Below are 16,664 nucleotides of genomic sequence, written 5' to 3'. Positions count from 1 at the left end.
TCAAAGTCCTAAATATAAAATCTAAAACAATACAGATCATGGAAGAAAAAATAGGGACAACATTAGGAGCCCTAATACATGGCATAAACAGTACAGAAAACATTATAAAGAAAGTAGAAGAAAAACTAGATAACTGGGAGCTCCTAAAAATCAAACACCTATGCTCATCCAAAGACTTCACCAAAAGAGTAAAAAGACTACCTACAGACTGGGAAAAAGTTTTTAGCTGTGACATTTCTGATCAGCGTCTGATCTCTAAAATCTACATAATACTAGAAAAAGACAAAAAAGCCAATTAAAAAATGGGCAAAAGATATGAATAGACACTCCACTAAAGAAGACGTTCAGGTAGCTAACAGATATATGAGAAAATGTTCACGATCATTAGCCATTAGAGAAATGCAGATCAAAACTACAATGAGATTTCATCTCACTCCAACAAGGCTGGCATTAATCCAAAAAACACAAAATAATAAATGTTGGAGAGGCTGTGGAGAGATTGGAACACTTCTACACTGCTGGTGGGAATGTCAAATGGTATAACCACTTTGGAAATCGATTTGGCACTTCCTTAAAAACCTAGAAATAGAACTACCATACAATCCAGCAATCCCACTCCTCGGAATATATCCTAGAGAAATAAGAGCCTTTACATGAACAGATATATGCACACCCATGTTTATTGCAGCACTGTTTATAATAGCAAAAACATGGAAGCAACCAAGGTGCCCATCAACGGATGAATGGATAAATAAATTATGGTATATTCACACAATGGAATACTACACATCGATAAAGAACAGTGAGGAATCTGTGAAACATTTCATAACATGGAGGAACCTGGAAGCCATTAGGCTGAGTGAAATTACCCACCCACTGCCGTCAAGTCGTTTCCTACCCATAGGTATGAATGAAATTAGTCAGTTGCAAAAGGACAAATATTGTATAAGACCACTATTATAAGAACTTGAGAAATAGTTTAAACTGAGAAGAAAACATTCTTTTGTGGTTACAAGAGGGGGGAGGGTGGGAGAGGGGTATCCACTAATTATATAGTAGATAAGAACTACTTTAAGTGAAGGGAAAAGACAGCACACAGTACAGGGGAGGTCAGTACAATTGGACTAAATCAAAAGCAAAGAAGTTTCCTGAATAAACTGAATGCTTTGAAGGCCAGAGTAGCAGGGGCAGGGGTCCGGGTACCATGGTTTCAGGGGACATCTAAGTCAATTGGCATAAAAAAAATCTATTAACAAAACATTCTGCATCCCACTGTGAAGAGTGGCGTCTGGGGTCTTAAATGCTAGGAAGCAGCCACCTAAGATGCATCAATTGGTCTCAACCAACCGGGATCAAAGGAGAATGAAGAACACCAAGGACACAAGGTGACTACAAGCCCAAGAGAAAGGGCCACATGAACCAGCGACTACATCATCCTCAGACCAGAAGAACTAGATGGTGCCCGTCTACAACCGACCACTGCCCTGACAGGGAACACAACAGACAACCCCTGAGGGAGCAGGAGAGCAGTGGCATGCAGACCCCAAATTCTCATAAGACCAGACTTAATGGTCTGACTGAGACTGGAAGGACCCCAGTGGTCATGGCCCCCAGACCTTCTGTTGCCCCAGGACAGGAACCATTCCTGAAGCCAACTCTGCAGACATGGATTGGACTGGACAATGGGTTGGAGAGGGATGCTGGTGAGGAGTGAGCTTCTTGGATCAGGTGGACACTTGAGACTATGTTCGCAACTCCTGCCTGGAGGGGAGATGAGAAGGTGGAGGGGGTTAGAAGCCGGCGAAAAGCACACAAAAAGAGAGAGTGGAGGAAGAGAGCAGGCTGTCTCATTGGGGGAGAGTAATTGGGAGTGTGTAGCAAGGTGTATATGGGTTTTTGTGTGAGAGACTGACTTGATTCGTAAACTTTCACTTAAAGCACAATAAAAATTATTTAAAAAGGAGGGGGGGGAAGAAGACTGAGAGGGGAAAAAAGTTACACTTTCCAAAGTAATTCACTTAAGAACCATGATTTTTAAACCTGTCCGGGTGACCGTAGCATTTGGAAGTCATAATATAACCTCACCTATTAGTATGGCAAACATTTAATGGTATTTGTTGTCAGGTATCGTTTTATATTTGTACGTTTCTGTAATCACTAATAGCTATGAAAGTTTATTAAAAATGAGGAAAATGTTCAACAGAAGGGAAATGGTTAAGAATATAGATAATATTTTATATATTTTGCAATGAGAAATTTATAATATTTTACAACCATTAAAATGATTATAAATACCATGGCAACATGCAAAAAATTTACAAAATCAAATCAAAAAGCAAAGTACACTGTATCTGTATTACGCACGCATATAAAAAAGGACTAGGAGAAAACCTGGACAAATGAAAGTTGCTTGATTTATTTGGATTGTGCACTTTTATGTAGCCATCTATTAATGTTGTTATAATGTTACCTGTATAATAAAAAATAAAAATTTTAAATATTTACAAATGTAAATAGTTAGCACACTTACCACAGTGGGATTGCCACTACTTATCAACTGGCTGACTTCATGAAAAATGCTTTTGCAGTCAATTGATTTATCTAATGATCCTCGTTTTACAATTACAGCTACTGCTAACAGAATCTGTTCCCGAACATATTTTTGGAGGCTGTAAAACATAAAAACCATTGTGAAAAAATTTCCCTAAATCCAATATAAAAATACTCCCACGTTTCCCACTATGCCTGAAGCTATTGATAACACTGTTTACATTTGACAGTAGTATAGCCAACTGGTTATGCACACACTCCAAAGCCAGAATAAACCAAACCATCGAGTCGATGCCGTCGAGTCGATTTTGACTCATAGCGACCCTACAGGACAGAACTGCCTCATAGGGTTTCCAAGGAGCGCCTGGTGGATCTGAACTGCTGGCCCTTTGGTTAGCAGCCGTAGCTCTTAACCACTATGCCACCAGGGTTTCCAAAGCCAGAATACCTGGGTTCAAACCCAGGCTCTATTGTTTACAACCTATGTGACCTTGGGTAAGATAGCCCTCTGAGCCTCAGTTATTTCATCTGTAAAATGGGGACAATAATAGTACTAGAGCTGTTATAAGGATTAAATGTTCCTATAATTGTGCCTGGTACATATTAAGCACTATATAAGTGTTAGCTGCTTCAGGCAGTGTTTAATAGATGTAAGTTAGTTCCCTGTTAAATATTTTGGGGAAAAAAAAAAATCACTAAAAGCCAGATTAAGATCCCACTGATAAGGAGGTAAGAATCTGATCTAACATTCATCTCTAGCCAGTAGTATAATTTTAAGTCCCATTTTCCTTTACTATGAAGAGGTAACATGCTAGCTATCCAAGACACAATATTATAAAAACCTACAAATTCGAAGAAGCTTTTCAAAATTTCATATCCAGGTTCGGTTCCTCCGTGTGGTAGCAGAAGCAGCGATCCCAAGTTGAGGCATTCTACAAAGCCTATTCAACCATAAGGGCACAGAAACTTGGTGCCTCTTCAAAATCTTTTCCTAATGGTTAGGTCAAGAAAAACATAACCTTGAACTTTATAATCCAACCTACAGATGATCACAAGGACACAAAAACCATGCGTCCTTAGGATAAAACTCCAACTCTTAACACGGCCTGTAAGTAGTATGACCTATCTCAGTTTTCCTGGGAGAATCCCAATTTACCTGTTGACCTAGCATAATCACTAGTAGTGCTCTCTTTCACTCTCAAAAGTGCCCCAGTTTGGACATAAATTGTGATCACACCAAATGTGCCCTTCCCTCTCTGATCTCCTCTTCCACGTATGCTCAAACCTGCAGATAAACTGAACTTCTTTCAGTTTCTGGTACCATGCTCTTGTAATTCCAGGCTTCTGAACTTCTATTCCCCCTGTCAAGAATCTGATGTCACTTTCTCCAGAAAGCATTCCCTGACCCCTTTTCTAGATTTGGTTGTATATTACTAACGTGGGCTCCTATACCATCCTCACATGACATGTACACATCTTTTGCTGCTGTTGTTAGCTGGCATTGTGTCACCCCGAATCATGGCAACTCCATCACAATGGAACGAAACACTGCCCAGTACTGTCCCATCTCCATGATCAGCTGTGGTTCAGACTACTATGATACATAAGGTTTCAAGTGGCTGATCTTTTGTAGTAGGTCGCCAGGCCTCTCTTCCTTGTTTGTCTTAGTTGAAAGTGCCATGAAACCTATCAGACATCATAGCAACATGCAAGCCTCTACTGACAGATGGGTGATGGCTGTGCATGAGGTGTACTGGCCAGGAATGGAACCCAGGTCTCCCACATGGAAATTCTACCACTGAACCACTCACACACACATCTGTTACTACTTGTTCAACTGTATTTACCAAGATACATTGCCCACTCTAAGCTCACTATTGTATATCATGGCAAAACATATCACATTCCCTATGTATTATTCTATACTACATTACCTATAGTCTTCCACCTATATCCAAAAACCAAACCTAGAGCCGTCAAGTCGATTCCGACGCATAACAACCCTATAGGACAGAGTAGAACTGCCCCACAGAGTTTGCAAGGAGCGACTGGCGGATTCAAACTGATGACCCTTTGGTTAGCAGCCGTAGCACTTAACCACTATCCCACCAGGGTTTCTACTCCACCTATACAGCACGCCAAAAATTTTTAACCTGACTCTGATCCATACTGTAGGACATTCTATAATATAAAACTGTCCGTGTCATAAAAGACCAAAAAAAAAGGGGGGCGGGGGGGGCAGGAGAATTGCTCTGGATTAAGAGAGACTAAAAGGGCGTGACAACTAAACACAATGTATAACTTTTAGTTAAATTCTAGATCAAAAAAAAAACCCATAAAAGGCTATAAATAACATCATTCAGACAACTGGGGAAGTCAGAATATGGAATACGTATTTTATACATATATATATACCAATTGTATCAATAGCACTGAAATATGCTCTTAGGAAAGGCATGCTGAAATATTTAAAGATGAAGTACCATGAAGTCTTTGACATACTTACAAATGATTCGCGGTAGGGAGGCATACATGCATGAGAGAGAGAAATCAAATGTGACAAAATCTTAACTGTACCTTTACTAGCAAAAGGGTATGTGGGTGTTTATTGTACTACTCCTTCAACTTTTCTGAAAGCTTTTTAATTTTTTAAAAATATATAAGCAAACTATTTCAATGTGGAACCCTACAATCAACTCTAAAATAATTTCTGAAGCCAACTCTTCAGACAGGGATTGGACTGGACTATAATACAGAAAATGATACTGGTGAGGAGTGAGTTTCTTGGCTCAAGTAGACACATGGGACTATGTGGGCAGCTCCTGTCTAGAGGTGAGATGAGAAGGCAGAGAGGGACAGGAGCTGGCTGAATGGACACAGGGAATACAGAGTGAACAGGAGGAGTATGCTATCACATTAGGGGGAGAACAGCTAGGGTTACATAGCAAGGTGTGTATAAGTTTTTGTATGAGAGACTGACTTGAATGGTAAACTTTCACTTGAAACACAATAAATTAAAAAATTATATATTGAAAAGCAGAAGTCACAGTATTACTCTAAACTAGTATTTTGTACCTTTATATTTTTCTACGTTAATAAAAAGCTTTCTATCAAAAAAAAAATCGCTTCTGAACTAATAAAAAATATTTAAGAGCAACATTATTTTGAATAACATAAGACTACACACATATACACAATCAAAATTTGTCTTACATTTAAATCTACCATACTGTAAGAGTTCAGTGCTTCCCAGGCTGGGAGGTGGGCAGTTCTGATAAATAAGAAGCCTCAAGGGAAAGAGAATGTGTCTGGTGTAGTCAAAGCTCCCTGGTGGCCCTGACTCCTTCAGGAATACTGCCTTAGCTCACAGTGGAGGAGGCAATGGCAGCCAGAGCTTCCAGGGCCAACCAGACACTGTGCTCAGGACTGACTGTCCATGTCATCCTTACACCAACCACACCAAGCAGGTGCCAAGTCCCTATCTGACAGATAAAAAAATGGAACAGTAAAGAGATTTTTAAGTCACTTTCCCAAGGTCACATAAACAGGTATCTTCAGACAACTTTTTTTTTTTTTTAACACTTCACCCTGTGGGCCAAAATATAAAAAAATCTTTACACATACTAACTCTTACAAATATAGATGTCTTAAGATTTATTTTCTTTTATCATATAAATATAGATGTCAAGGTCTCTCTTAGCTTCAACAATTCCTCCTAAGAGCAGATTATCAAAATTGATTTAAAAAATATTTTACTAGGGTAAGAAAAGATCAAAGCATATACAATTTTTTAATAAAATTCAACAAAATCTGTATCTTTTTCCATGGTTGCTGCCTGTAACAGAAATTTTTTAATGTGTGTGAGTGAGTTATAGTGTATGCAAAAGAAATGAACAAAATAATGCAACAAGACACTTACTTATCAAGGCTTCTACTCACTTGTATTTACCTTTCTTTCATGTACAGAGGGATCAAAAGAAAAATAGTTCTGTCAGGCCTAGCAAATATGGTCAAATGGAAACAACAAAAGGGCAAGCTAACATCACGTTCAAACGGTCTCACCAAAAAAGCTAAATGTACAATAAATAAGTAAACAAAACCAGCATGAAGGAGAAGAGAAAGGTTTAAAACTAGGAGAAGTTTTCCCTTACTCTGTTAAATAAGATATGCCTCCACCCCATCTCTCTCTCTTTTTCTCTTTCTCATGCAGACACACACACACTCACTCATCTAGAGAACACATATCATTACACTGTAATGCTAATTGGCTAAGTAAACCTCAGCTTTTTTCTCTCATGTATTTCTGTATATGTAAAGCAGTTATCAGAGCCTGGAACAACTGAGTGCTGAAGGCTAGGTAATTATTATTAAATATTATGAACTCATAGACTTTGCTAGTGAACAGTCAGCAGGAATAAAAGCCTGACAGTATATGCTGAATTAGATTTAAAGTTTTATGTGCATATTTATGTAAAATCACCACTCCTAAATATAAGCATAGCTGATGATATAGCAAAAATCTTCTTCATTAATTTGGAAATTAACATCTATATAAAAAGTATTTACTGCACAAACAGCAAACATAAAATATACATTGCCTGTTCTTAAAAGAAGACTTGGTATTTGGGGGGACTTAAAAAAAAAATGATAAGTAGTAAATTAATTTCTCCCCACAAGCTGAAGTATAGATGACAATTCTCCTCATACTTTTCAAAAAAATCATAAAAGCAATAAATGTACACCATCTTGTAAAATGTTTCAACAATAGATGTGTGCAACATAAAAAGAAAATTCATTTTCAACCAATTCCTCAAACCTGTCTCTCTCCAAAAGAAACTATTAAAGAATTTAGTGCTTATTCTTCTAGAACCTTTTCTATGCATTATGTCCATGTACATAGTATGTAACATTTGGTTTGTACTTGCTCCCCTCCCCCAACTTGGGATATTCACCAATATCTTAACAATAGTTATGATTCTAAACTCAAAACATGTTCAAAGAAATAACTACCCCCAACAAGCACCAAAAGATAAAGTATAAAAGATTTTAGACTGAGTCCAAGATCTCCATTTTATTTATAAGCAAAATCTTCAGAATTCAACAACAACAGAACCTAATATCCAGCACAATCTTTTTGGAGAAACAAAATCTAAGAGCATAAGCTTAAATAAAAGGTATCATTTCTTAAGTACCAAAACAACCTATAATTATGTATGTATTACGGACTTTTAAAATATGAGCCCTACATAGAGTTTAACCATAAACCCCTATCATTAAAGGTAAAGAATAAAAAAAAGGATAGAGACATAAACTTAGCAAAGTATTCTAGCAGTACCTCCTCCGTGTACTTACTTAGGTCTTTGTAAGACATAGGTTAAAAGGAATGTTCGCAGTGACTCGATGCTACCTTTTTCCAAGAGAATCCACTCTCGTACAACTGCTTCCATTATTGCTGTGGCAGCTTGAAAAAGGACATAGTCCACTTTACTAGTTTCTGAGGAGAAAACAAAAAACTTTCTTTAAAGAGGAGTTCATATTGCTGTGAACATTTTTCATTTATTAATTTTAAAACAGAACTTTTCAGACAAGGAATAAGATGGTTACCTGTTCTTTTTTTTATCCAGTGACCTTGCTCTAGCACCACAAAGAGGTTAGTTCCTCTCAGAAGACACCTCAGGCAGGTGGCAGCTAATCACCGATCACAATTTTCACAAACTTTCCTCACCTCTCTTCAACTGTTACTTCCAAAGCATGAAGAACTAAAAAATAACACAGCTTTAAAAAAAATAAAAATAAAAATATAAAGCAATCAGAAAATTTCCTAAGAGATTCTCACCCTGTGTAAAACAGAACTTTGTATCTGAAAAACACCTTAATAAACTAGTCTTTGAACATTACTACTTGTGATGAGCCATGCCGTTAAAATACCTGCGTATTTAAGTAAATGAGCTTTCAGCAGGACGACTCATCTCTAGTAGCAAGTTCAGAAATAAACACAATCATGTTTGGGTTAATTTTTCAAAACATAAAAAAAAAAAGTCACATTTACACAGGTGAGAAGTTCTTGTGAATTTTCTGATTGCAATATTGATCAAACTGAGTAAAATCCCAAAGCTACACTTAGAAAGGCCCAGCCTTAACTAACAAGTTATAGTATCTGAATTGGAAGCTAAATCAGGGAGGGAAAAAACAGAAAATTAACATACCTCAGAAATATTTTATATTAATTTTCTATTTTTTCTCTTATTCACCAATGCTACTAAAACCCAGTGCCGTCAATGCTACTACAATTTCCAAACAGCGTCATCAAAAGGGAGAAACAGTCAAGAAAAAGTAGAAATTTTTTGAAGCTCTTAAAAAAATAACTACCATGTGAAATCCATAAAAAGTCTATGATTAGATTCCAGATTATTTATCAAGATCACTGGACATGAGAAATTAACTGTAGGCAGAGAATGGTCCCTTCAAGAATTTATCAGAAGAGCATGAAGATATAGTCAGGCACATCATTTTTTCCCCTATTCAGGCTCAGGCCTTAAAAATTTAAGTAGTCTTGACACAGTCAGCTATAAAAATCTGTAAGAAAAAGTGTACCCTGCATAAATTTCTATCACATTAGACTCCTACCTAGAAGTTTTGAATCTATCAAAACCAATAAAAGGAACCAATTTGGACTTTAATTTTTTTTAAGTGTTAACTATTCCATGATAGCTTAACATGAATTCTAACTGAGATGATAATTAGAACTCACAAAAATTTAGAAACTATAAAAAATAATCAATAAATAAAGCAAAGCAACAACTTCTAAAAAACATGAACACAAAAAATGTGAATATATCATAAAAATATGTGTTTAAAGTTTCAGGACAGGAAAAAAAGTCTTATTCAAAGAAGATTTGAAACAGAAACCAGCTACACCTATTTCAGTCACTTCAGGAGAAATATGGTACTGCCTTATAAAGCTAATTCAAAAAATCTCTCATCAGAAACCTCTTCTTGAAAGAAATGATACAGCTCACCTGTGTTCATTTTCAATCACAATAAAACTTTTAAGGACAAGAATAAAATCCTCAACCATGAATTTCAACAAATAAGCATAATCTTAGGGACTCACAAAATTTTAGAACTAGAATCAATTTTCCAGTGAAAAAACTGATGCCCGGAGAGGTTAAGAGAAGAAACTCAAAGACACATGGATGGTAAGTGTTCCTTGAACAATACTAATTCATCCCTAAATGCACATATGCCAATAAAGATAAGACTAAATAAGCGCCTTCGGATTTTAATGAGCAATGAAACATGATTATTTCTAACTATTTGTTCTTATATCCTAGCCTTTTTTCTGCCATTTTGGGGGGCAATTACAGAGGGTGAATGACCTTCAAAACTCTTCAAGAGAAAAAAGGAGTTTAACAACTGTTTTTCTTAGGTATCTCTCTATGCTAATTTAGAAATGAAGACTTCTAAATTAGAATTCTCATAAGAAGCTGTCTCTAAGAACAGAGGAATCTGGGGGTAAAAAAAATCCAAATTTAAAAGAAGAATTTTTCCTATGCTAATAAATGTACACTTTCTCATAAAAACATACATACATAATATAAATTTGCAAGAGATGCTAGAAGGAACTCTAGAAGCCTACAAGTAGGAAATAAGGATTTCAGTTATACATATAAGCCTTACTCTTGTTCTTTGGTGTAAAGATGCTCTAAACTGCAAGGTCTTCAGGAAGAACTCACGATTCATCTAGAATTTCTAAAGTAACCACTTTTAGGAATATCTGTCACTGACTAGGACATTGCCTAGATACTAAATTATTTTAGGCTACTTTAGTAGGAAGCTTTCACTTCCTACCTAATTTCTTTTAATAATAATTATGTAAATAAAATTCATTTGTATCTCATCAGCTATCTAAAACTAAACAGAGCCATGGAGACACAAGTTATGGTGAAGCAAATAATCAGAGAGGAAAGGTACTATGTTCTAGTCAAAAGCGCTTTAAAAAAAAAAACAGCTTAGTATTCAAGTCACAGATGTTTAGCTGCTACAATCACTCCTTAAAGATTTCTTTCCAAAGCAAAGGCAATGTGAGCTCCATGCACAAGCTCTGTTCTTCGAACAAGAAAAGATGTGCCCATCAACCCATAATAAAAAGTCTCAGCTGGAAGATGACAGTCATTACATAGCATTACTTAAAAAACAATTTTCCATATTTAGAGAAGAAAATGCTTATTCGTAACCGGCTTTTGGGGGGGGGGGCTTCTTCTGAGATAAGAAGTAAAAGAAAGTGTACTTCTGAAAGAAGGACAAAAGAATGCCACAAAATTAGCTCCAAAAACCAATTCTCCACTGTTTTCGGGTACCATATTTTTACACAAATAACAGGTGTGTTGAACTTTTTTTGTCAACTGTACAACCCCCTTGGACATTATTTTCCCAGGCACGCTATGCATGTTATGTGTGGGGCACATTATTTACGTGGGCACATTATTTGTGTAAAAATATGGTATTTCTTTAACAAGACTAGAACTCACAGGTTACTGAAAGTGCCAATGACTTCTGAGGTGAAGAAGTGTAAAAGTGCTCTTCTGACAAAATGCACAAGCACACACATACACACCTGGACACACTCAGAAAAGAGCAAAGGAAATGAAAAATAGAACAAAAACAAAGGGATAAGAGAAAGAAATGAGGAAAAGACTAGAAACATATAAAACTTAAGTTAGAAGTGAGAAGGAAGAATTTTAAGAGGCCAGAAAAGGGAAGCATCAAAGAGAAAGTCTTTCCCTTTATTAGAATATACTACCTAGACATTCTATACAAATGAAATATAATCCCTAAATAAGAATGTGAAAATTCTGAATTGTGATTGACTGCCACTTGTATGAGAAGTCTTCTTAGAGGAGTTAACCCTTTTATGCTGGTGGGAACTAAGTAAGGAGTTAAAAGATTTTCTGTGAAATTTAGATGTAAACATTAATGTAACACAGGGCTTTGCAGTACATTAGTGATTATGCTTTAATACATGCACTTGAGTTAATATTGCAAACCCAAATTGATTTTAAAAGCACAGCCGGAACTCGAAATACCACTCTTTAGAAAATTTTATCAGGAAAACAAAAGTATTCTAAAACAAGCTCAAATAGTAACAAAGTAATGATATTTCATAAAATATACACACTCTAAACGGAAAGAGTAGTATAAACAAATATGCTCTAATAAAATATTTATGATTTAAATCAATTATTTTCAAAATTTCCAAACTAGCATAGAACGACAACTAATTTACAATAGAAAGTCAGATGAAACACCGATGGAATCCTAATTAATCTAGTTAAAGCATATGCCAAGAAAACCAAACTCAAATTATTTTAACAGTTCAACTCAATCTAAATCTATTAATGCTAAATAATTTCAAGGCAGTAAGGATGAGATTAACACTCCCTTAAACTCTTTCTAATGACTTTTAGGTTTACTTCTTTTAATTTAAGATTCAGTTAATATATTCTGCATAGGTGTAAGATAAGAAATTTTGTTAGTGTCAGAAACAAATTCACCTGGGTATATAAACTGATCACTCAAAAAAATAAAAATTAAAAATCTGCCTCATTTAGAATTTAAAAGGTGGTTGTTAAAGCACTTCCTCTAATGATAAGACCTAATTCTTGAATGAGTCAGAAAACAGAATTTTTTAAGCTTATTATATTTTTAAAAAGCCATTTAAAATGAGGTAACGTGGCATGACATTTATATACTACCTTTTTATTATTTACAGCAGCCCTGGTGGCACAGTGATTGAGAGCTACGGCAAGCTATGGCTGCTAACCAAAAGGTCGGCAATTCAAATCCACCAGCCACTCCTTGGAAATCATTTGGGGCAGTTGTACTCTGTCCTGTAGGGTCACTATGAGAAGGAATCGGCTCAATGGCAACGGGTTTTTTACTGTTTACAAAATGCTTTTCTGAATGTTATTATATTTGAGCCTCACAACAACTTAAAATAGCCAAGTCCATTAAGGAAACTGGTATCATATCGCCAATGAAAAACAGGCCCAGGGAGGTTAAGTGACTTCCTAAATTTTGCAAAGTAGAGGAAGCACCACTGGAACTTGGATCTCATGGCTCCTATTCAGCGCTCCTTCTACTAAAATCTAACAATGCTTATTTATAAGCCCTTCTATGTAAAGCATTTTAACATATAATTTTAATTCTAATTTATTTCATCCTAGAAACCAGAGTGTTGGTGGCTAACAGAGAAGCCCTACTACAACCACAAGAATAAAAAGGTCAGATGTTTTAATTCCTGATACTCAACTACCAATTCTGTGATCTTGGAAAACTCAAACTGCCTTTCTGAGCCTTAAATATGGCTTATAAAAGATGGTTCCAATTGCAAAAACAGCCAACAATAATCGGGTTATAACAATAACCAATGAAATCTCTTTTACTGTTATTGAAAAATAGCTAAGAGGCAGAAGGCAGCATTATATAACTATTATTAGCAAATGCCATCTTTGAATAAGAGGTTATAACTCTTATGACTGTTTTAAAAGGAAAGAAATTTCTGTACATAGAGGAGACTGATAAAGCGTATTTTATAAAAGTAAAAATCAATGCTTTATTTTTCGGATATACAGGAACAATCTACCTAGAACTGAGTAATATTTGCTATGCAAGCTGAGTAAAAATTAAATGGCTAAATAAAAAAAAACTCTGAGAAAAACAACTAAAAGAAAGAAAATGGAGAAACCTCCAAAAAGCCTTAAAATTACCAATAAATAATGAATGGTTTAAATTTTTTTAAATGCTCTAAAATACTAAAATGTTATATTAAATGTAAGGCTTAACAATCTTAATTTTAAAGCTAACACTCAGAAAATAGGATAAGATATAGTACATTCCCTGTAATAAATAATATCACACTTGAAAAAAACTGAAAAAACTTTTTTTCTCCCACCATTAACAACCTTCATGTTAGTCAATAATAAAACAAATTATTAAATACTATCTCTTAAAGAAAAAATAATGCAAAGTTTTCTGCAGGGTTTTATGGATTATCTTTAAAGCCTTCTTCAGTAGAATGACTATTAATGAAAAATTATAACCATACAAACCTATCTGTTTTTAAAGGAAACCGAAATATCCAATGTTCAAGATAGAAAAACCAGATCCAATTATGCAAAAATATTTTTAAAGTGAATACTTACCCAAAATATGCTTGCAAACTGCAAACGGTGATTTTGATTTCCTAAATGATAAGAATATGTGTTCTGCATGCTGGCGCTGCTCATTATTGACCATGGAAGGTGGTGCCTTGAGAGTTAAAAAAAAAAAAAAAGGGTATACTTGTTTAATGAGAAAGCTTAAGCAATAGCAATCCTTTTTCCCATAATAAGAGTAAATGCTTTTACTTTTTTGGAAGAGTGGGAAAACAAATTTCTGCTTAAATTTTTCAGGAACTGTAGTATAAAACTTCATAGTAAATATTTAAGATATGGTTTCAGGAAAAATGAAGAAGTTCCTGGCAAAGTTTTCAGTCACAGAATCCTTAAAAATGTGTGCATTTCAGAAAGATACGTATCTAACATTTTTGGTAATTTTTTAAAACATAGCTGACTTAGCACTGCCTTTTACTCCAAAATATACCTTAGTCTAATCTGACCAAGTTCAAAAATTTTCTAAATTCTTAGCACTGGTGAAACTGAATCCAAAAGTAATTAAAAACTTATTTTTAAAAGCCATCCTTTAAGATATAAGTATTATCAGATAATTCTACCTCAAGTTTTCTAAAGTATCATTAAACCAAGAATAATCAGGGAACAATTAAAGTTTGGAATTTACAGAACTCCTCTCTGAATAAATTAATGAGTCAGAAAACTCTTCTACCTTAACATAAACAGCTTCTAAAGTCTGCCCTGTTTAGAAACTGGTTCAGAACAAAACTCCATTCATTCTAACAATTTTTCTTCTAAATACTTTTCTGAACTAGATATGACTAAAATATACATTCCCATTACATAGCTTGGTTACCTTTTGACCTACTGAGACCCATCTGAAGAGAAAAGGAAAAGACTGCTTCTACAGCCCATCAATTTTACATCAGATATCCTCAATTTGGGAGGGGAGGCGAAAGGCAAGTGGTGGAAAGGAATCAATTCAACGGCAACAGATTTATTCTAACAGATAAAACAGTGGGAAATCAAAATTTCAACTATATTCAAAGAATCCGGAAGATGAAAAACATTTTGAAACCAAGTACTATTAGGTCAATATTGACTATAAATTATATCAATTATGCAACACTGTTTGTTGTTGTTGCATGCCATTCCAACTCACAGCGACCCCATATGACAGAGCAGAACTGCTCTATAGCATTTCTTAGGCTGTAATCTTTACAGGAGCAGATTTCCAGGTCTTTCCTCCCAACGAGTGGCGGGCAGGTGAGTTGGAACCGCCAACCTTTCGGTTAGCAGTCGAGCCTTAACTATTGTGCCACAGGGCACCTTTGTGCAACATAACCAAAAAAAAAAAAAAAACCTGTTGCATCGAGTCAATTCCGACTCATAGCGACTCCATAGAACAGAGCATAGCTGTCCCATAGAGTTTCCAAGGAGCACCTGATGGATTCAAACTGCCAGCCTTTTCGTAAGCAGCCGTGGCACTTAACCACTATGCCGCTAGGGTTTCCTATGCAAAAAATATGCAACGTTAGTCATTCTAATTTCAGCCAAAATAGTAAGAAAAGATGTACAGCACATTCAAGAGAAATTAACTCCAACCCTCCGACCTAAGGAAATTCTTATAATTAGCTAGTCAGTTCAAACTACTATCCCTAATGATATAGCACCCTCTAGAGTTCTCTAGATAAAAATGAAACTCTTTGCATTAGAGAATTGTGTTACATTCTTTAATACTTTAAAAAAAAAATTTGCTAATAAAAGACTGTGAAGAGCTAAATATATGCTAAAAGTAAGTACTTTTGTCCTTCCATTTGCAAATTCTTTATTCCCACCATTTTCTCTATTTAACAAGCAGATTTTGTGTTTCACAAGATATTTCATCATTAGGTTTACCCTCAACACACAGCATATCATGAAGCACTACTACCACACGTTACACTGCCATAAACACCAATCAACTATGGATTATACAATTTCTGAATCATACATTCTTCTCATCTTCTTGAAAAGCACTATACATGCATAATTAAGCAAATTAACTGCTAGGTATTCTAAAACAAAATTGTTTCTAAAGCTAATGAACCAAGACACTGTGATACCCACACACACTTATTCAATAGGGTCATTATGAGTTGGAATCGACTCAAAGGCACTGGGTTTTGGTTGGGTTTTTGGTTAATCAAAGGGTGGTTTATATTAACCACCTAGCAGAAGATTATCACACAAACAATAAAATCACCAAGTCAGTATATAAAATGGCAGTATGGTATTCACTTCAGATTCCTAAAACCAAATGTTTAAATTCCTTCTTCTTTTAGTTTAAAATCCATATGAAAATGACAGCAGTGGCTTCCAAACACCAAGTTACCTGCATCAGAAAGTTCTGAGAAACTAAAAAAAAAAAAAAATGCCCAGCTCCCAACGATTCTGCAAGCTGAGAATCAAAACAAAAATATATATACATTTTTCTCTCAAAGTTCCCCAGAAAGTACTGACCTACAGAATCCCCCACCTTTACCCTTCAGAGATCAGAACTCGTCCTTAAAAAATCTGCTGAAGTCTCCCTGATCCAACCCCAGTCAGCCTGAGCACAACTGACTTCTCTAGTCCACCTCACACCACATGTGTATCTCAATTACCCAATTTTTCATGATGTACTGCATTACTTATTTGTTCCTCTTGCCTTTTCTTTATTAGTTCTTTGACAGTAGAGGCTTTATTTTACTCATATCTACGTTCCTAGGGCCTAGCACAAACAGCAGGGTGAGGCATTTAATAATAATCACCAATCTGACACTGAGTCAACTCAAACTCACGTCGACCCTGTGTGTCAGAGTAGAACTATGTTTCATAGGGATTTCAACAGCTGAGTTTTTCAAAAGTATATCACTGTAGATCTTTCTTCTGAGGAGTGTTTAAGTGGGATGGGTTCAAATC

The 16,664-nt window shown here is 35.5% G+C and overlaps 1 protein-coding gene across 8 annotated transcripts in view; it reads right to left on the bottom strand.

The window, feature by feature from the left end:
* XPO4 (exportin 4) overlaps positions 1–16,664 on the bottom strand; it is a 188,329-nt gene that overhangs the window by 114,998 nt on the left and 56,667 nt on the right. For 4 of the 8 annotated variants that reach the window (XM_023553115.2, XM_023553113.2, XM_010593941.3 and 1 more), the window contains exons 2-4: positions 13,755–13,860; positions 7,903–8,044; positions 2,531–2,669 (exon numbers count right to left, since the gene is read on the bottom strand). In XM_023553115.2, the coding sequence (XP_023408883.1) occupies positions 2,531–2,669; positions 7,903–8,044; positions 13,755–13,860 (387 nt within the window). The other 4 variants (XM_023553114.2, XM_064275358.1, XM_064275359.1 and 1 more) reach the window with 4 other exon arrangements.

This window comes from Loxodonta africana, chromosome 23 (assembly GCF_030014295.1).
Source record: "Loxodonta africana isolate mLoxAfr1 chromosome 23, mLoxAfr1.hap2, whole genome shotgun sequence".
In the NCBI taxonomy this organism is placed as follows: Eukaryota; Metazoa; Chordata; class Mammalia; order Proboscidea; family Elephantidae; genus Loxodonta; species Loxodonta africana.
The sequence above is the reverse complement of the archived record's forward strand: the minus strand, read 5'-3'. Positions and strand labels throughout refer to the sequence as shown.